Source organism: Python bivittatus, unplaced genomic scaffold (genome assembly GCF_059951505.1).
Source record: "Python bivittatus isolate LINGU-HERP-01145 unplaced genomic scaffold, Pbiv_v1 ctg000020_np1212, whole genome shotgun sequence".
Classification (NCBI taxonomy): Eukaryota; Metazoa; Chordata; class Lepidosauria; order Squamata; family Pythonidae; genus Python; species Python bivittatus.
Window position 1 is genome coordinate 20,582,191 of NW_028277030.1, and position 22,232 is coordinate 20,604,422.

General features: G+C 36.5%; 1 protein-coding gene across 1 annotated transcript in view; it reads left to right on the forward strand.

Moving 5' to 3' along the window:
• The window catches only part of APOB (apolipoprotein B), a 43,999-nt gene that overhangs the window by 6,202 nt on the left and 15,565 nt on the right, over positions 1-22,232 (forward strand). The window contains exons 4-24 of the mRNA XM_015889909.3: positions 1,262-1,415; positions 1,570-1,731; positions 2,676-2,800; positions 2,930-3,012; positions 4,032-4,254; positions 5,319-5,546; positions 6,570-6,684; positions 6,784-6,930; positions 7,288-7,499; positions 8,548-8,788; positions 9,690-9,866; positions 10,672-10,863; positions 12,318-12,485; positions 13,806-14,017; positions 14,534-14,716; positions 16,241-16,362; positions 16,816-17,026; positions 18,557-18,732; positions 19,155-19,342; positions 19,806-19,945; positions 20,389-20,762. Coding sequence (XP_015745395.2) covers positions 1,262-1,415; positions 1,570-1,731; positions 2,676-2,800; positions 2,930-3,012; positions 4,032-4,254; positions 5,319-5,546; positions 6,570-6,684; positions 6,784-6,930; positions 7,288-7,499; positions 8,548-8,788; positions 9,690-9,866; positions 10,672-10,863; positions 12,318-12,485; positions 13,806-14,017; positions 14,534-14,716; positions 16,241-16,362; positions 16,816-17,026; positions 18,557-18,732; positions 19,155-19,342; positions 19,806-19,945; positions 20,389-20,762 — 3,833 coding nt within the window. The remainder of the gene's footprint in view (positions 1-1,261; positions 1,416-1,569; positions 1,732-2,675; positions 2,801-2,929; positions 3,013-4,031; positions 4,255-5,318; positions 5,547-6,569; positions 6,685-6,783; positions 6,931-7,287; positions 7,500-8,547; positions 8,789-9,689; positions 9,867-10,671; positions 10,864-12,317; positions 12,486-13,805; positions 14,018-14,533; positions 14,717-16,240; positions 16,363-16,815; positions 17,027-18,556; positions 18,733-19,154; positions 19,343-19,805; positions 19,946-20,388; positions 20,763-22,232) is intronic.

The window sequence follows — 22,232 nt, forward strand, 5'->3', positions numbered from 1 at the left end:
GCTGGAGATCCCTTTTGCCGGCATAGAGACACATGTAAGAAGGAAAAAATTTAGATTTTCTTAGCAAAACCAAAACCCCTTCATTTTTCAAACATAATTCAGAAATTTCAGAAAACCAGCCCCATAATGATTCATTTCTTTGTCCACCAACCAATTGCTGGAAGAACAGTAACATTTCAAACAGAGACTGGTTTGGGAACAGAGCTTTGCTAAACATACCCCTGTGTGCAAAATCATACATGGAGAAGGAAGTATCATGCTCATTATTATGACAACAGTGAAAAATAAAACGATGTCAGCAATACTTGCCATAATACATAAAGAAAACACTTGAAAGAAAAGGAAGAATTCCAAGTACAAATAGAAAAAAAATTGGCCCGAAGCATTTCAGAAAAAAAACACCTTTTTCAAGAATGTTCCATTGCAAACAAAAAAGGGGTTTTTTTCCTTGAAAAAAGGGAACACATGAGATGCATTGGGCCAAATAAAACCTTGCAATTTCTCCCTCTCTCTTTTGTTTTCTTTATGCATCATGACATATACTGTAATAATGTTTAAAAAAAAAATAGGCATGATCTGGTGAGGATCCTACAATTTGGGGAGGAGGTATATTTTTTCAATGATAACAGAGAAGCTTGCAGCTGACTGCTTATATAATGGTCTCTTGAAACTTTATTGTTCTGGGAACCAACCTTTACAAAATATGTATTTTCTGCTGGATCTTATATTTAATGAAAATCTACCTAATGTTAGATCTTAGAAGATAACTAAGGAGGAAATATGTTACGCATGGAGCTATTTTATAATTTAAAAGAAGTTAGGGAAAAATGGCAATAGGCTAGTACACTTAAAGGTTTTAAAACCAATGTAGGTTGCATTATAAAATTGTGTGGTATGAACAGATTCAGTTCAGAGAATGGTAGACTGTCAAGCATCATAATCAGATGAAGAGTAACAGAGGTGATTCATGAGGGTAGTGTAAACCAAATGGTACGCTGTGAAACATATTTAAAAAGCCCTTGGAGATAAAAACAGGCCATAATAACCCAAAGTGCTTAGGGGCCCCCAAGTGGAAATGGACACTGGGGACTAGGTCAAAAAACTAGGTGGGTGGAGAAATAAACAGAAGATTATAGAACATGGGGTTGGCTAGAACATGAACAAGAGCATTCTATACTACAGCATTTTTCTTGGAGGTCCCTATTTTAATGTTAAACAATGCTTTTCTTTTTCTAAACGTTTGATGTGTTTGTTTGGACAGATATGACCTGAAATTCAAGATTCAGGATGAGCAGAATGTTGAGCTATATCCTGAAGACAATGAAGCTACACATATACTCAACATCAAAAGAGGCATCATCTCTGCTCTTCTTGTGCCAATGGAGACAGAAGTCAAAGTCCAAACCGTGTCCATGGTAAAGAGCACAGCCATCCTGTTTTCTCTCAATAAATATAATTAAACATAGTTCAGTGACCCAGGCAAAATACTGCACCTGTGGGAAGTGGCTTTTGGGTCACCAGGCTTGCTTTGGTAGACTGTAGAGGAATGTGGTATTTTTGTCTTTGTAGGATACTGTATATGGAAAATGTGACAGCAGCATTGAAATAAAAGACAGGAAAAGCAACACTGCTACTTTAGCAGACATTGAAATAACAAGAAACCTGAAATCTTGTGATAACTTCAACCCTATCAGAGATAATGTCAGTCCAATTGCTTTCATTAAAGGCTTGGTAAGTACATGGGGCATGACACAAAATATAGACTGTATGCATTGTATGACTGAGATATACCACACTTTCCACTATCACTGTCATTACAAAATATGGCTATCATTTTCTCGATATATTTTGATGAAATCTCTTTCCTCAATGATCAAGTAAAAGTCTTTTTATGAGCAACCAAGAATTAAAATTTAAAAAAGGGAAAGTTTCTAGCAGGAGTCATGATCTAAGGTCCTCACTTTAGTTTGTTTTGTTCTTGGAACTGGCCCTTGCAAACTTATCAAGTGGAAAACTATGCAACAGGCAGATGATCTTAGGTTAAATTGAGGCATTATGACTAAAAAATAAATCCCCCCCCCCAAAATCCCTGTGGAAACACAAAGTGTTTATCAACTCTGGAATAATATGTTATTTAAAATTGTTGCTAATATAAATGACTGTTTATAAAAGACTAAATAATGATAGGTATTGAGTAAACTAATATTTCATATGATCCTGCCAAGGAAGGAAGAACAGTTAACTGTATATTTGTATCCAAATGGAAATGCAGGGAAAGCACATGAGCAAAGAAATTCCCATCCTCACTGGCTAGCCAAGATAGATGACAAGCTAAACAAGGAACTATAAAAGCCATATTCCAGGGACAGCAGCCTAATCACTATTCTGATCACTGTAAACAAGCAAGGACTGCTTACAGATGACACACCAGCTTGGTAGAAGAAGGACTTCCTCTGCTCCGCCCACATTAATACTAGAAAGGCTGGCAAGAAGGGAAATATTCAGCAAGTCCAGTATAAAAATGCACCAGGCTTCTACAGAAGTGGTAAAACTCCCTGTCCAGCCCTCCTCTATGGCTCCTAGCATGGGAGTAACTTTTGTGGATTTTTTAAAATAAGCTTAGGCTATGGTGGTTTTGGTTTTGCTATCTAATTTAACCACAATTATGTTTGCAGAATGCACCTTTATCCACCCTGTTAAGCAGCAACCAGCATTGCCACTACACTGTTGATACAAAGAAGAAGCATGTATCTGCAGCCATTTGCACTGAAAAACACTTGTTCCTGCCCTCCTCATACAAGTAAGTTGCATAAGGTTCTTCGCTACCCTTTCCCTATCAGAGTTTACATCTATGGTTCAAAACAACACCATGTTACTTTATACAATGAAAAGAACAATGGGTTTTGTTGCTTTTTTCTTATTGCCATAGAAATCAGTATGGCATGATGGCAAAAGTCGTCCAAACTCTGAAATATGAAAACATTGCTAATATCAACAACAGGAATATGGATGGTAAGTCTTTAAGCAATGGTTATCACTTTGATCTATTTCCTATGGGTCACATAGGACTTTTTTATATATATAACCCATAGGGGAAAAAAGAATATTTCACCTACCTGGTTTCCTAGAGCAGCACTTAAAGGAGGTTTGAAGGTCTGTGAATTCTTTGAAGATCCATTACAAGGAAAAGATGGAAGCAACCGCAGTTGTGGAGGGTAGTGTCTCTTTGACTATTATGCTTCTTCTGAGATGGAATAAAGTATTAAAGGGCATTAGTGCATAGGCGAATGCAAAATTTAAGAAGATTCTAAAGAAAGAGAAATAGAGAAAAATAATGTTTATTGGATCTTGACGACTACCCTACGCAGTATAGAGAAGTAGTATGAGCAACCTGTTTTGATTTGTACTGCAAGGCTCATGCACAGAAGGCAAGATGGTTTTTGGTTCATCTTAAAAAAAAAAATCTAAGTCCATCAGGATTAGTAAGGAACATCCATTCACCACTGGTGACATGAATAAATTGATGCCTTTCAAATTGGATAGAGATGACCTAAGGCAAGGCTTATGAAAAGAAATCAAGAAAGATACTAAGATCTGGTTAATATCTCCTATTAGACTGACTTGGAAATAGCAGCATTTCAATGTGACATTATTCCATTTGAAACGAGGCTGATTCACTTTTAAATCTGGACATCTGGTTAGCTAACAAACACAGAGAATAATTGTTTTGCCAGTGTCCAGGGTGAGTTTGAGCACTTGAATAATGTAACACAAAGCTGGCTATGATAACTAATACTGTAATAAATTAATAATGGTTGTACCTGATGCTGGCTAAGCATTAGTGGAACAAAGTGAGGTGCCCAGTCTTCGCTTATTCCAGAAGCATCCACATTTCACACTGTTCTAGAGGATCCCTCAACTTTTAGGAGGGGGCATGGGTGGTTACAATTGGAAGGATCTGCAATTCAACTAAAATAACACGGGCAGCGTGCAGTGATGTATCATTTTGAAAACATGCATTTATTTTCCAGTTACTGGCCGAATAAAGAGAGAGCTGTCTTTGGAGAATGTGGAGACCAAAATTCTCAGGCATGGTGATGCTGTTCTGAAAGTTCTTCAAGAATTAAAGAAACTCACAGACTCTCAGCAAAACCATAAAAGAGCCAACTTGTTCTACAGATTTGTCACTGGGCTGAGAAGCTTGCACAATAGCACTCTTAGTCCCCTGGTGCCAAAGATGATGGAAACTTCCAGGTATTTTATCATCAGTTGAATCAATATAATAGAACCCCACAGTGGAATGTTCGGCCATACACCTTGTAACAATGTGGCCAAAGTTAGCAATTTACACATTGCAAAGAGAAGACCAATGCTGGAAAATGTAAGTCAGGGAGAACAGCAGACAAATGCTTTATCAGCAGAGAATGGAAACACAGTATTGTTAGATGGCAATCTACTTATGTGACAGGATTTTCTACTTCTTCCTATATATTCTCATCCCCAATTTAGAGGAAGCCCAATCCTCTGGATATAAATCAAAGGGTACATGGAAGAGGAGAAAATCATCCCCTCCCAGTTCGTTCGTTCATTCGTTATTTATTTATTTATTTATATTGATTAGCCACCCAGCTCCAGTGAACTCTGGAGTTTTGTTGATGGACAAAGGTTTGTTGGAATCAGCCCATATCTTGATTCTTACAAAACATTTATTTTTCATCAGATAATTGGATTTTCTCAATATCCTTTGGATGAGCCAAAATTTACTGGCTAACACATATCATCCCATCAACCCAAATAAAATTGTCCTTGGTCGCATCAAAATTCAGTCTACATGTTAGACCATTTTAAAATAACATTTACACAGATGATTTCAAAGCAATTTACATGCATTATCTAGCATTAAACTTAGTATCAGCCTTGTGGGCTTTCTACTATAGGACAAGTCATACCACTATCCTCCATATTGTTTATTTTTTTGGATTAGAAAATGGACAAAACATTTATGGACTTCTCCAAACAATGCTATGCTTTGGTTTCAATTTATTGGGAAATTAGAACATGAAAAACTAAAAGGTTCAACATAACTATTGGCTGATCATCACTCTAGTTTGTTAATTTCCAGAGATACCGAGAGCCCAATGTTTTCCTAGCCCATCTATACAATTAAAGGCAATTGTATAGGCAATTAAAATAAACTCTAAGGCAGAGATAATGAAATATATCAATGGCAAACTGGACAGCACATTGGCCACTACAGCGGTACTATGAATGTGTCATCAGATCAACTCTGTGATTCCTCTGATTCTTTTTCTTTATAGTTCCGTCACAATACAGGCCCTGATTCAGTGTGGAACCCCAGAATGCTTTGGAGCTATCCTTCAAATATTGAGAACTGGCAATATTGACCCCCTGGTGGCAGATGCTGTCACATTCAGCATGGGACTGCTACCTTCTCCAAGCACTAAAACAATACGGGAGATTCTAACCATGGCTGAGTATCACCCAAGCCGAGCTTCTTTCTATGCCTTGAGCCATTCAGTGAATAGGTATGTGACAACTCAGCATATTTTGATAGGAAAAGACGTTACTTAGGAATAAAATTTAGCTAACGCAGCATAAAGTTGTCATTAGGACTGCAAACTGTTCAAATAGTGAATTGCTTAAATTAAGCTATTACTAACATTTTTAATTGGCTGAAAAGCCATCTCTGATTAATAAGGAAACATATACTTTAAAAAATACTTATGAAAGATAAACATCTTAGAAAAAGCCCCCTCCTATTTTCACAGAAAGGAATATTGCTTGTGAGATGATTGGTTAATTAGTGTAAACATACGTGATATCTTTGAGTGTCAATCTTATTAGGAGTTCAACATAAACATTCTGCCCAGATGTCAAGAAAAGAAAAAAGGCGGGGAGGGGAGGGGAGGGGAGGGGAGGGGAGGAGAGGAGAGGAGAGGAGAGGAGAGGAGAGGAGAGGAGAGGAGAGGAGAGGAGAGGAGAGGAGAGGAGAGGAGAGGAGAGGAGAGGAGAGGAGAGGAGAGATAAAATCATGGTTCAATACACGTAGCAAAGAAATTAGATCTAGGCAGTAAGGAATACTAGCAGTAGGAAGGGAGGAATTTTTTTATTTATTAATACATTTTTATTAATTATAAATTACTTTAATATGTTTTGAAAATAAGCAACCTGAAGTTGGGACCAACCAGTGTAGGTTGCTGAACACTTTGATCTCCTGGTGGTTCTTTAGTCCCTTTGAGGAAATGAGATTTGAGCTTTCACTTTTAAGACTTTCACATTATCTACATTCTCTCCCCCTCACACACCCCCTTTAAAAGATGTTATCACTGAAGGCCAAACATTTTTTTTATCAAAGACAATATGTGGTAAACATTCTTCTTGTGAGAATATCTCTGGTCAGTTTATAGCAGCTCTTGAATAAATTTGACAGAACTAATGGGATAGATGAAGTCACTTTGCAAAGAACTCTCAATCTGCCAATTACTGATTTTTCACTTTAAGTTACCCTGCAGTTTTGAAAGATTTTTCAAAATATTCCTATCTTCCAGATTCTACTTCCAGAAAGGAATTACAGAAGAAATAAAAGATGTTGTAAACTTTATGACATCTTTAATCAGCAAAGAATGTTCAGGAAATGAGGACCTCACCTACCTGACCCTGAGGGTATTTGTTTGTGAAAGTACTTCTTTTCACTATTACAGATGAATATTCCTTGGTGGGGAGAAAAAAAACTCACTTGTATTTTTCTGTTGTGGTTCACAGGCCATTGGCAATATGGGAAACGTTTTGGAAAATGTCAATCCCAGTGTGAAACAATCCCTAAAAGCATGTATTCGAAGTAATGTTGCATCCCCTGATATCCAGAAAGCAGCTATTCAGGCACTGAGAAAAATGACTATAAATGATGAGGTAAAACAGACTATTTATAACTTATTACTTATAACTTTTTCATATATTTTGTTTCTGATGGGTAATCAAACAAATCTCACACTTTGGTTAAATTAGTTTCAAGGCATTGCTTTGATTAACGGTGAATTAATGATTCTATTAATCATATTAATACTTGAAATGGACTTTCAGCATTTTGATTTTCCGTGAGGATCTAGCTCAAGGTATGTGATTCTTTTATTTGTATAATAGACTTTTGGCGAGTTAGATAATCACAGAAGTGAATCCTAAACATTTCCTAACATAGCAATTAAAGTATTCACAGCTGCTGCCATACTGATCCTTTAGGAAAGTACTATCATTTTCCTTTTGTTTCAGGACCGCGGAATGCTTATTAGAGTCTTCCAGGAAGCCTCTTCTCCAGCTAATAAACGTTTAGCAGCTTACCTCATGCTGATGAGAAACCCTTCTTCATCTGATATTTCAAAAGTCATTAAAGTTGCTCTGAAGGACAAGAATGAACAAGTCAAAAGTTTTGTAGCTTCCCACATTGCCAATATCTTAGATTCTACTGATTTTTACAATGAACCGTAAGTCAAGCTATTTTAAAATCTGCTGAAATTGCTTCACTATCTTTTAGTCGAAATTGTGCTTATAACCTTAATGAATAACTTCAGTAACCTAACTAAAGCATGATTGCATAAGGATGTTCAGTGAGGCCAAAATCAAATGAACTAACCTCAATGACATTGTATGGGGGCTAAAGAGTACCTCTTCCCCCGTCATGGCATTAATCAAAGACAAAGTGAGTTGAACAAATCAAAAAGTGTACCTGCTCACAAATGAAAGGACTTTCCAAAATTCTCTGTGCAACCTTGGTGCTCTTGGAACTTCTTTCTGAAAAGCAATAAAGGCAGAAGGAAAGGCCTAAGTAAAGTTGCTGCCTTTGGGAAGCAGTTTATTAACTAGGGGTGGTTGATGCCTTGAGGATCCTGTCTCCGCCTTTTAATTTTGTCTGTAGTCTTTTAATGCATTTTGTAGTTTTTAAATGTTTTTATCTTTCTTGTGAGCTGCCTAGAGTCACTGATAGTGAGATAGGTGCCATATAAATTTGATTTATAAATTAATTAATTAATCTGAAGCTGTGAGACAAAGTTGCCTTCTCTCCTATCCACCTATCTAAACTCCAACCTTTTTTCTTTTTTTTTTACAAACCTGTTCTAAGTGAAGGGAACAAGGACTTTTAGGAAAGAAATTCTCTAAATAACACTTAATGTTTTTATTGTGCTTTCATGCCAAGTAAAATTGTCTATTCTCTGAGGACTCTTAAAGCCCACAATTTTAATTAGAAAGTGATTGTAGGGATTTTTGGCTACTGTTTAATTGGTAGGGCTGTAGTGAAGTAGTAAATTCAGAATTTAGTTATAGGGTCTCCTCTCTTCAGGTCACTTTTGTCTCCTCCCATCAGTGAAGCTAATGCACCAGCAATCTACTTAGTAGAGATTCCCAGAATGATGCAGCAAATCCACATTACTGAAAATTACAACTGTAATCTACCTCAACATTGTATAGGGTTTTATTTACTTTCTTTTGATTATCTGTTTAATAACATTGGACATTCTATTTCTATTTAATCAGGATCAGAATCAAAATTCAGGAGGCTCTTAAAGGAAACCAGATGCCAACAGTCAAAGATTTCCGAAGATTTTCACGAAATTATCAGGTTTCCAAGATGGTGACAGTCCCATGGTCTGAGGACCCTTTCTCAGCAAAATTAGAAGGAAATCTGCTGTTTGATCCAAGCAGCTATATAGCTAAGGAAGCCATGCTAAAAACAACATTAGAGTTATTTGGGCTGAAACCTCTGGATATATTTGAGGTATAGCAGCTTTTCTCCCTTCTTCCTGTTTATTTTTCCTACTCATGAATACTGACATCAATGTATTATGTTATTTACTGTTTTATTTAAATGCTGTATTGAAGCCAAAAGCTTTCAAAACAGACTATAGTTTTAAAAGACAAACCTATATAAAAATTTTACCCAACAAGCATAGGCTCACTACTTTCCAGTTCATCAAAATATATTATAAATGGTTTCAGTAATCAATTGGAATAGGAATAAAATTGCTAAAACTGCAGCTGTTGACTATCTTGATATCAAAGGACAAGGGTTCTGTATGCAGTGATGATCAAACACAACAGCAGTGAGCCATTAATTTTACATTTGAAATCTCCCATAAAGCTGAAGTCATTGTGTTTGTTTATTTAGACTGCAGCCCGATAATCAATAACCTGGAAATAAGTCAGTTCGAAATCACCAATAAATATGCTTAGAATTTCGGTTACCATCACTCAGAAATCTAATACTATTATCCTCTTCTTCCACAAATGTGTAATTCATTTGTTTGAAACAATTCAAACTTAAACACTGGAAGTCAATGAAGATTTAATAGGTAAAGAAAACAAAACAAACAAAAGGAAAGTAGCAATAAAAAATCTAACAAGTAAAATACTCCAAGATAGCCAATAGGTTTTTGCTGTTATAACAGCTTCACTACGTGTCTTTCCTAAACAAGACTGCATTTAATGGGGGCGGGAGGGGGGGTGTACTAAAGTTCTAAAATTTGCATTGCCATATGGAAAGAACAATTTATCTTCCAGAAGCCTTCCTAAACTGATACTTTTGCCAAGAAACACCTATAGAACTGCCACTGAATGTTCAGACAAGTTAACCTGGGCTTTCCAAGTGAAATCACTTTTATTTTCATTTGTTTGACCAGATTGGTTTGGATGGGAAAAACCTAGAGCCTACATTAGAAGCAATGTTTGGGCCAGGAGGGTTTTTCCCTGATGCTGCTACCAAAGCTTTGTACTGGGTTGATGGCAAAGTACCAGAGCAGTTTTCCCAAGTCCTTTTTGATTATTTTGGATACTCCAAGGATGGAAGACAGGATCAGGTATATGACTGTTTTCTTGATATTTTGTACTGTTAACTTTTAGAAATCAACATTAGAACCTCTGTAGAATATTTGGTCAAGTTTAGTACAATACTGAAATAATTGATTTACTATTAGGCTCAAAAGTTAACACACTTACTGGAGTAATAGGTTTCTCAGAATTACCTTTAAGTAGAAATGCTTAGGGTTAGGTATAGTGTTTATTTAATCTGAATTTGTATTTCCAAAGTCTTTTTCAATTTTTCTGCAACACAGAAATAGCATAAATAAGCCATTTGTAAATGTCCTGGTGTAAGGTGATTCCTTGAATACCCAACTAAATGAGCCTTTTAATAATATATAGAGTTTTCATATTCTAATGTTCCTTTTCTTATGTGCTCTCATTATATCAAATGTTCAGGCACAGTTGATAGTATATATCCTGGCAGCTGAAGTTCCTTGAGAAAAAGTAAGGTGTTCACCTTTTGAATTGTCCTCATATTCTTTGCCCTTTTACAGCAGAGATTTGTAAGCAAATTTTACAAGCTGACTGTACATGTTTCAAAGTATTTTTTTAAAAAAAAACTTTGAGAAATTGTGCTGATTAAGCAATAGTTGAAGCCTCAGACTTTTTCTACATGTAGATTAAATAAGTTTTATTTAAAATGTGATTCTCAGTCAAGCTGGTTTAAATTCTTTCTTCAAATGAGATCAGAAATTCTATAGTTTGATGCATTGCTTGTTAGCTATCAATATTTTCTGTGAACTCAGATATGTGTTTGACAAAGTGGTGGTGGTGGGGTTCCCATTTTTCTTGCTTTCTCAGGATATTATGAAAGAAATCATGCTTAATTTTGAGAAAACCGTTAAAGAAATCACCAACAAACCAACACCTGATGTCAAAGCCTACTTTAGAATCTTCCAGGAAGAATTGGGCTACTTGAAACTCAGTGATCTTAAGGTGTTGGGAAATCTGATTCTGAAAAGCCTTAAAACCTTGCAGACTATTCCTCAGAAGGTAAGTGTTCAAAATACTATACAGTGAATTCTACCCTCCATTTTTCTTTCCTATTCATTATTCAATCAAATTAACCACTAACCATTACCATTATACTCAGAGACAGAGATTTTGGTTTAAGTCTGTATACTTTGGTTTAAGTCTGCATCCTGTGTGCCCATTTAACCATGAAAAAACTCACACAATTCAGTGAGATGTCCTTCTGAGTTGTGAATAGAATTGCTAAGAGAGTCCAGTTAAATAAAAAACTATAGCTTTTATTCTGGATTTATTTCTATCTTACAATCAACATAAGAGGGGACAGTATGTAAGCACATCAAAGTAAAAGATTTGCTTCATGGAAATTGGATTGCTTAAGATGAACAAGCAAGATAGCTTTTGTTTTTAAGTAGTAATCATTTATTGTGCTGAAACCTGACAACCAGACTAGATGTGATGCCATACATACTATTACAGTTTGGGGAATGTATTTTAAAAAATGAAAAGCAGACCTGGGAATCTGATCTGGATACCAAACTCTGGGATGAGAAGGGATATTAGGCTTTTTGCTTTCTACTGGGGTCTATGTGAACTGAACAGGAAGTTTTCATTGGAACCCAAATGACAATTTTTCTTTCAGTGCAAATAGAAGGCAGATGGGAAGCCATCTAGACTGGAGTAGCAGGAACAAAAGACTAATGTCCCCTTATCCTGCCACGAGGGCCCTAATCCAGATTAGCACATCCCTTCCATCTAATTGATGTTTATTCTTTACAAAGAAATTCTTTTTGACCAATTTCATATTCTTCCTGGCTTTTATCATGCAATCCAGACTTTAGAAGCCTAGCAAAAGAGGGTGGTTTTGATGTGGAATAACTACATTGTTGCAGGGGTACTTTTTGTTGTAGAATTTTTACAGAAGTAGTTATAGAAAGCATTCATAGCAGGAGATTGTTACTATGCAAGTGACAATGTCCATAAAGTCTTTAGCAGTTACCAGATCATGGAGATCTTCACTCCCAGCACTGCAAACTCTGAGCCGTGCTACTGGGAGTGGTGATACGCAGTATCTAGAAAGCTGCAGGTTCCCTACTGTCAAATTACACTTCTTGTTCAATACAGAAACAGATGCATGATTCCCCTGCCCCCAGTAAACAAGTCCCAGCCAACGTTAAACTAACATTTTTTAAAGGAAAACCAGCAGAGGGAAGCAAACTTCCTCTAAATCACCCATTTGCTTTGATTTGGAGACATGTTACAATCCTGAGATATATTTGAACAAGGCTTAATATAACTAAACAACCCATCAATTATTTTTGTTATTTTCTTTGTTTGTACCTAGAAAGGTTAAGTCAGATATTTGTCAGAATCTTCCTTGAATCTTTATTCAGTTGTCAAAGCTTGAAGCTAGAGAAACTCCTTAGGAAGGATGCAAATGTAACACACAATTCCTTTCTTTATCTATTTGCCTGCAGATTGTCCAGGCCATTTCCCAGGGGTCTCAGAATGATCTCATGATTCACTACATCTTCATGGACAATGAATTCGAGCTGCCAACAAGTGCAGGACTGCAGCTACAAGTAGCTTTGTCTGGAGTAGCCACTCCTGGAACAAAGCTTGGAATGAAGATTTCACAGAGGAATGTGAGTTTTGCTTTCAGATTAATTTTGAAGTTTCTTGAACAAGCTACAACACGATAGAAGTAAAGTGAAGTAACTGGTGAGCTAGTGCAAAGAAGAGCCACAATTTCAGGGGGCTCTCATTACTTTTTACAATGCCCCTTTAACTGCAGGGGTTACAGGGGTATGTGACTTGCCTAAAATCAGGAGGAGCTCTTGGGGTAGGATTTGGGGCTTTCATTAATGGCTTACCTATCTTTCCCCTACACTGGAAGCAGTGCTGCATGGTCACAAAGTCTAGTGTTACAGCAGAATTATGATGGTCATGTAGGAAGGTACTTAGTTAATGTTCCTTAGGTAAGTTAAAGTATATTACAAATTGTTTTTCTGTGGAATCTGTATTGGAGTTCCTTATAAAGGGTAGCACTTCCATGGGAACAAAACAAAAGAAAAAAGAAAAAACAATGGAAGCTCACTGATATATAGCTTAGGCCCAGGTTATCTCAGAGAACATTTTTCTTCTATGATCCTCATAACTCACCAAAATTGTCAGGCAAGATTTATCTTTGGATATTACCAGCTCATCTGATGGTGATATGAGACCTGACCCTCTCAGTCATTATTCCTAAACTGTAGAATACACTCCTTATTAGGGGACTATTTTCTATAGAAGCCTACAAGGGAACCTTACAGACTTGTCTTTCAGCTTGAATTTTAATAATAGTCAGTTAAAATGATTTTAATATAACATGCTTTAATGTGTTATTTTGTTTTAACGCATTTAAATTATTCTAAATTTTAATGCAAACTGACCTGAGTTGTTTAGAATGGGGAATATAGAAATGAAGTAAATGAATACTTCATTGTATAATAAATGCAGTGCTGAAGACTGCATTGACTTTGAAATATGCTTGTTTCAAGCTTAAATGGTTCCAACGTATGAAAATCAGACTTTCAGAGAAATGCAAACACCAAACAACATGGAGTCTTTGGAGTTCTGTGAGCTTGGTTGTTTTCTTGCAAATGTTCCGTTACCCGGCTAGGTAACATCTTCAGTGCTAGCCGGGTTACAGAAACTTTTGCAAGAAAACAACCAAGCTCAGAGAACTCCAAGGACTCCACAGTTCAATCCTGAGCTACACATATTCCCTTCTATTGGTACCAAACAATGTTTTGTAAATTCCCTTCAGGATCTGAAATTTATTGTCTGTCAGCCTGGTGAGGGAAATACACTATCAATAAGTAAACTGTCAGAATCAGAAATGAATTATTCTGGTTTGTCACACCATGAAAAATGCTTGGTGAAAATGAAACAAATGTTTGTGTCTTATTTGTATCCTGTAGATGCAAGCAGAGTTGATTGTTAAACCATCTATGGCAGTTGAGTTTATAACTCATTTAGGAGTGAATATCCCTGAATATGCTAGAAATGGTGTGCAGATGAACACCAACATATACCATGAATCTGGAATTGAAGCCAGTGTTGCATTGAAAGCTGGACACCTTAAACTCACCATTCCTGCACCAAAGGTCCCAATCAAGGTTTTCAGCATCAGGTATCATAACAGTTCTGTAAACAACTTCTTTTTTAGTTCCTGATTTTTCAAATATCATACAGTATTCTCCTATTCAGCCATAAAAACTTAGGGTGTAGTACAGGCTTTGTACATAGATGTTCTGCAATAATTTTTAGCCTGCTTGTTACAAAAACTGTTTCTGGGTGCAATTATGATATACTAATCTAGTCATTATCTTTCTCTACATTTCCAAAATGAAATTAGTCTGTGAATTGCTATAAAGTTGCAGTTTTCTACCTTGCAAAGAATAGTTTAAGCAGTCTGAATACCTTGGACTGGGACTATCAGTTTAGAGCTTTTAATTTGTTTTCTAGTGCTCCCTAGAAAGACATATAAACCAGATTCAAAGATGATATATGGAATGTTAATTAACTTTCCAAGAGCAGGTTTACAGATTTGTGCAAAATACTTTAATTTATGATCATATGCTCTTCTTTTTAATTGCTAATCGGTTGAATCAGTAGAAAGGCTCATCTGTCCCTTTTCTTTTTACAGCAATGTCTTGCACTTGGTCACCCCAACCCGAACTGACGTGATTCCTCCCCTGATTGAGAATAGAGTGTCACGAAACTCTTGCTCCCCTTTCTTTACTGGTCTTAAATTTTGTACCAGAATAGAATATTCCAACGCTAGCTCTACAGATGCAGCACCTTACTATCCATTGACGGGGGAAACCCGGTAAGATAGCCCATTTGTCTTTCTCTGAATAAGTTACCAACTTCTCTTTGACATTTCAGACCAAACACAAATCCTTCGCTAAGCCCCTCCTCACCATCCTGAAAGCCAGGAATCTATTTTGTAATGAACTCTTCAAGATGCTGAATTATTTGCCCATCGTCAATTTTTACCTTTCCATGATATAACCTCAGAACAGACTATCCTGATGCCAAATATTTTATATTCTACTGTATATCTTTATATTTTATTGCAGCAGTCTTTACTACAAACATCTTTAGAGTTGTTTTAATGTGATATGTTTAGATAACTAATAGCAATTGATGTTCTATTTCCTTATCCCGAAAATATCAGCATTGTAGGACCCTGCTCTCATCATCTCTGCCACATGCTCTTTGATCATTTTGTATATAAATCCCATATGCAAAACCATGTGTGTCTGAAGTTGGGAGTATATCATTAGAATGGCAGCTAGAATATAATGCAAATAGGAGAAGTGGGGGGGACAGGAATATATCACACACCTAATTATTGATAGATCAAAGTGAACTTAATATTGTTAAATTTTCAAGGTCATAACAGCTTTCACATATCTATTAGATATTAAAATGCAGCTTAAAGTGTACATTTTAATACCTCTTAAATATAACTTAAATCTGTATTTGTGTATTTTCAAATAGATTTTGCAAACTAATTTAGAAACAGGTGAGAACAGTTTTATGGGAGGAAGTAGCCCAAACCAGAAATAAGACCATTCTTCCACTCCTTTAAACTATGTAGGACTAAAGATATCTGGGGCTTATGAAATTCCATATAAATTACAAAGGCTCGACATTACCTACAATGGAAGGATGGTAAAGTTGATGGAGTTAGCTGAGATGGCAAAACTGACAGCTTTATTTAGAGAAAAAAAAATGATTAACTTTAAGGCCAGTTGGAAGCCCCCTTTGGACTTTTTGCAGGAGACAGAAAAAATGAAATTATGATATATGGATTTGATGATTAGTTAAATTAATAGATTATACAAAATGTGTATGTTAAGAAGTAGTTTTAGAGTAAGAGGTTATTCTATGATTTATCTACATCTGCTGCATAAGAAGTCAGAAGTTTTTCTTTCTGTATTTCATTTTTTCTCTTCCTTTTATTTTCTACCACTTTTGTATTCTTTCTCTGTCTCTTTCTTGCTCTCTACTTTTCTCCTTGACTATTAGTTCTTGTTTGCTTTTATCTTTATGCTTTTTATAATAAGGTTCTTAAAAAATGAAATTCCATATCAATTAAAACTGGCTGTTGTTATGCAAGTCCAGATATTAGCCAACAGCATAAACAAATCTTTTAGTATGCTATGATTTTTTTTAAGATTACATCGCTGTTAAATACATCTTATGTTAATGCTTTTTAAATAACTATCAATTATAGTTATTTTTACTGTGATATCAAAATGGTAATATATTTTTTTCCATCTGGACTATTATTCCATTTATTTATTCACAATGAGATATTTTCTTTCCATTTTAATATAATCAGGTTTGAAATTGAACTACAACCAACAGGAAAAGTAAAGGAGTACATTGCAAGTGCTAATTATGAACTAAAGAAAGAGGGGAAAGACTTGGTAGACACTTTAAAATTCATTGCTCAAGCCAAAGGTAAGAAGCTGTGTCATTTGTTTTACAGTAATGTAAAAACCTTCAAAGATTTGCCTAATAATAAATCTCTTCTCTGACAAAAATTCCAGTAGAAATGCATAAAATCACTAGTTCTCCTGTCAACAAATCTTGGAAGATCAGGATGCAGGTAATTTTAGCGATTTTAATGAAAGCAACACACATCAAACATCTGTCAAAACCAAATGGGAAACCGCACCATGGATTTAATATCAGTTTGATTCATGGTCTAGTCTCTTTAATCAGCTGCCAATCATTGTATAAAAAGATCAAGTGATTTTAAGCACATGGTGTGAATGCCTAGGGAAGGGTTTCCAAACAAAGATTTTCAGAATTTAAGATCTGAACTGAAAGACATTTTCAACTGCATTGATGTTGGCCATTTATTTTTATGGAGCACATTTGTAACCCATGTGTTAACATTATATGTTTCAGGTATAAAAGAAAGTGAAGCCAAAATGGACTTTGTATACAATCGAGCCAAAAGAATTTTTACCACTGACTTGGAGATCCCCAGTTTGCGCATCAATTTTGGCACCAGTCTCAGAATTACTGATTCTTCCAGTCAAGAAAAGAAAGCACATTCCTTTATCTTAGACATTATCAACAAGAAAAGCCCTGAAATTACCATTACAGGAAAGCTAGGGTAATGCTACTTTCCCCTACTAATTCTTACAGAAATATCAGGACTGATAACATGCAAATAGGCCTTTATACCGGATGTGAGGGCGATCTGGCTGCGACATCTGTCACCCCATTGATCGCCAGGGTTGATTCGGCCTTTATACCTCAAGGAATATTGTGAAGGCCCTACTGACTGCTGAAAGGGGTGGGGGAAGAATGTCTGAGCAGTTCCACTTGGCCTAGTATCTACTCTCCAATCCATTTCAAGTGATTTGAAGTTGGTTGTCCAATTGTCTTCACTTGTGTCGACCTTAGAACTATGAGAACAGGCCAAAAATAGTGACTAGGCAATACTTCCTCCAGTTGACTGATAAGAGAATACCAGTATCATTGGTCAGTGTCCTATCTCCTGAACTATGGCAGCATTTAGACTAACAAAAATCCCATCACCCATGCTCCACACAGAGAAGGGAAAAATCACTTTGCTCTCACTCCCAACCCTTATTCCCAATACATTTCATGTTCATGTCTCTGGTCATTTTAAAAAAGCTACAAAGTGAGGCTAAAACAGCCAGGCCAGCAAGGATTTTTTTTTCTGCATATAAATTCCCACTGAAAACTGATATCATATAAATCTGTAGTTTTTACAGCAAGGACCTTTTCCCAGCAGCTGCTAATCGCGTTTATAGATAAAAGAGTAGAGCCGCTATGTATGAGGGTGGGTGGCAGAGAGGAAAGGTTGAATCCAGAGGCTGGGAAGCAATGTGCAAATTAGAGTATGCTGTTTATATCAGGACTGAAAATCAAGCATGATGTTGCTTTTTTTTTTTTTTTTTACAAGGATTGTGAAAATGGCTTGAAACTGACTAGAAGGCTTAAGGTGGGGTTTGTCAGTGAGGTTGCCTATGGAAACTACTGAGAAGCTCAGAAGGGGAAGCAAAGTGTAGCAAGTGGGAATTCCAGAGTTGCAAAACAGATGTAAATTGAATTGCTCTGCAGTCAAACTAGAATAAAATTGATTTGACTGCTGAAGAGACACCATCACAGAACACAGCAATACATTGCTTGTGCCAAACTAGCATATATGCCTTGTACGGAAGAGCCCTATCAGATTCTATGATGGTGGCATTATACAATTTGCTTTTGTGAAGATAGTTTGCAGTGTTGTCTGCATACTCTTTGTAATGTATTGTGTTGCACTGCCATTCCCAATATAATCCCAAGCTGCAGAAAAAGTTCCCTGTGTTCATTTTGGGATGGAAAGGTCTGAGACTCCTTAACATTAATCCTGTTCTCCAGTTTCTTATTCTGACATTGGTTTTTAATGTACAATCACACTGTTTAAAGCCCAGCATAATTATTGCTGCAATTTATACTTTGACACAACTGGTAATCATTTACACCTGTAAACTCTGGAATATCCAAGATTACAAATATGTTTGTCACCCACTTCCCTAGCCATTTTGAAATTAAAGCATCAGTGGTAGTATAAATGATAGTTATGTCTGTATTCCTTTTTTTTGTTTGTGTGTGTGTGGTTTGCTTTTACCAGCTATGCTGCTGGGAGAGAATCATCCATGGAAGCTGCAATCTCTATTCCTCGCCTGCAGACTCAAGCTAAAACAGATGTGTCCCTGCATCGGTCAAGTGATGCAGTGATATTCCAGATTGACTCCTCAGCTACCTCACATGGCTCCTCAGTTTCAGAAAGGATTGTCTTGAGATATGGTAGGTTTCTTTTTCAAAATGAAAGATTTTCGTCTGCCAAAAAAAAAAAACCAGACTTTTGATTTGTTTATGTTAAGACTTCTCCAAATCACACCCCAGTTCTGGCCCAGCTCCTTCAGGAGCTGCCTATTGGAGCTCAACTCTTTGTAGTGACATATAGAGAGAGAACCAGAGCATACAAGCCTGAAGGGTACAATTTATCATAAAATCAGAATGTATCACACACCTCTGGTTGAGCATGTCCTTTGCATGAAAACTGTGATCTCCACCATCATTCTCTCTGTTCCTCTCATCTTTTCAATATACATCTCTACCTCCCCATGTCAGAGTAAATATCTGTATGGTAACTGATAGGATTTTTTTCAATTTTGTAATCCAGATTCTCTGGGAAATAATATGAAGTCATTTGTTCTGGATTTCAGATACAGAAAAAGTGGAGGTGCAGTGGAACTCAGGCACTAGTGCTCCCCTGAAGAGAATGTCTGCCAGTGTGCCTGGAGACTTGAAAGGTTATTCAAAGTCTCTGCAGAAAAGTGCAAATGGACTGCTGGATCACAAAGTAGCTAATACTGATATGACAGTCCGGCACATCATTTCACATTTTATTGTGGTAAGTAGATGTGTCTGTTATAGCCTATGCTTGTCAAAATATCTGGTGTAGCTGATGATTTCAGATTATTTGAGTGTTCTAGCTGTAGAAGGTTTCAGTATTCCCCAAGGAAGGCCAAGGTCCAGTAATGGCCAAACATAACTTTGGCAGTGGAAATAACATACAGTGTGGAGATGATACAGTGACTCTTTCTCCATGCAAATTGTAACTCAAATTGTTGCAGTACTCATGACAAGAGAATCTAGTGTAGGTTCTTCTCTCATGTTTCAGTTTCTCATATGATCCCCAGCAGTGTGGAAAGAAGTGACGCTCTGCAGCAATTTTCATACAACTGGAGAACGTAACACAGGACCATATTTCCACTGTTTTTAGCATTTCTTCCCTGCTAGATGGGTTTGAACTCTCTGAATTGTTCCTAAACATATGATGCTTGTATTGTGATAACTTTACTATGATTTTTCAGGCAACCAATACCTGGCTACAAAAGGCATCCAAAGATATTCCACATGTCCAGAATTTACAGGACAAGTTAAATAAACTCCAAGAGCTTGACTTTCAAATCATGGATATAATCACCATTCCTGAAGAACTTTTCTTTAAAAGGTAAAACAAAATATGAGTTACCTTTGTTTGTTTTGTCTGATGCTGGCCAACCCCATTATAGTTGTGAAGCTATTTGAATTTCCAAGTTAGCCTTTCCCAACTTGAATGCATCCAGAACTATGGACTTCAACTCCCAAAATTCTGCTGCCTGCATAGACATTAATGAAAATTCTGGGACATGAAGTCCACATATCTGGAAAGCACTGAGGTTGGTGAATAAACACTCTCTCTCTCTCTCTCTCTCTCTCTCTCTCTCTAAAGCAAGAGCTAACTGGATCTTAACAGGTGTTAACTTCAAGAGATAATTTCAATAGGATTTTTTCCAAGCAAGTTTACAACAATGTTTTTTAGTTATTGCTTTTGTTTGCTGTCTACTGAAATGGGCATATGTTGAAGAACAGCAATGCATTTTAAATCTCACAGTGCATAATTTTGTGTTGCAGTGATGGCAAGATTAAGTACGTTTGGAATAAGGAAAGTACTTCTATTACTATCCCAGTGCCATTCGGCGGAAAATCATCACAGGATATGAGCATGCCCAAGACTATAAGAGCACCACCATTGGTGATGGAATCACTGGGATTAAATATGCCATCGCAGGAATATAAAATTCCGCAATTCACCGTCCCAGAGTCTTACACACTTCGAGTACCTTTGTTGGGCACTTTTGAGATCATTTCCAACTTGTACAACAATTACTACAATTGGTCCGGTTCCTATACTTTAGCTAACACCACAAGAGATACCTACAATCTGAGAACAAGTTACTTTATGAAAGCTGATTCTGTTTTGGACTTACTTTCATATAAAGTACAAGGTAAGCATCAGTTAGTGCTGTAAAAACAGATTAATTAAGCATGTGCTATGTTTTCCTGTCAGTACACTGCTTCCCTGTCAAAAGTCAAAAACTCTTTTCTCTGAACACAAAAGGTCAATATGAATGATTTTAATATTTCATATTTACACAGTTTAATGAAGTCTCTCCCCAAGTGTAATAATTCTTACAGTTTAATTATTAGATTCTGAAAATGAACTCAACATGTTAAGTTTTGACTGTTCATGCAGAGAACTCTTGCAGCCTGGTGACATCTGTACACTGATTTGTTTCTTTTACTGTATTATATTAACTGTGTGTAATGGAAAGAAAGCTGTATAATACTCTGCAAACTTATTGTAAAGCATTTCACAATTCTGTGTCTGACCTTGGAGCAAGGTTATGAATCAGGAGTTACTGTCATACAACAGAGATGGGGGCTGTGAGATCTTGTGTCTACCCAACATCACCTAGCAATATTAGTCTTTCCCATACTGGTGCCCTCTTTGTATTTTAAGCCCCAGAGGGCACAATTGTTGGTCATGTGGGTTGACAATTTGGGAGTTGTAGTCTAATACATCTGAAGGGAACCATGTTAAGAATGATTACATAGTTCATGTTATGGGTATAAACCTCAAGCTTAGGCACTGCTCCCATTGTTCTTTTGATGCAGCAGTAAGGAGGAAATCAGAACTTTCCACCTCATCTCTTACTAAGTATCTTGTTTTCTTGATATTATGCTTTAATCCATATTAGCTTTTAACCAATGGTTTAATAAAACAAGCCAGAATCAGAAATCAAGAAATTGAAAGTGACTTCAATTCTTGGCCAGGTTTAGGTACGATAAACTGCAGTTGGCTAAAAATGAAAAAAGTTTGTGTTCTCCTGCTTGTAGCTATGCTGGGAATAGGATGCTCATCAGCTAGTGTTCATGTATAGCTGCAGTTCAGTCTGTGCAGGAATATGGAATGGTTATCCAGAATGTTGCTCAACTAAAGCTCCCAGAATTTCTCATAACCAGCTTGTGGCTGGGCTATGAAAGCTGCATTCAACAACATCTCTCAGGCCACAGGCTGTCTGCCTCTGAGTTCAAATTACACTCGAATTTGATAATGAGGCAAGAACAGCATTAAATTCTTGGGTCCAAAATTCAAGCCTAGTTCATTATTTACTATATAACACTGATTAAACTTTTTGAGTTATTTCCAATACCCAGCTATATGCTGTGATCACTTACTTGCTCCTATATGTTTATGAATATATAAAAGAGGTCATGAAAAAGCATTTCTACCTCAAGATATAAACACCAATTATAAAAAGTTTATATTGTGAGAAAGTAAAAGCAAATTTAAAAGGAAGTTGCTTTCATCTGTAATTTGCTACAGCTAACACCAAGTCAGTCCAACATGCCAGAATGTCAAATGAATTACAATCTGTTTCATACATTGAATTAAATTAACCTTGTTGTTTAGC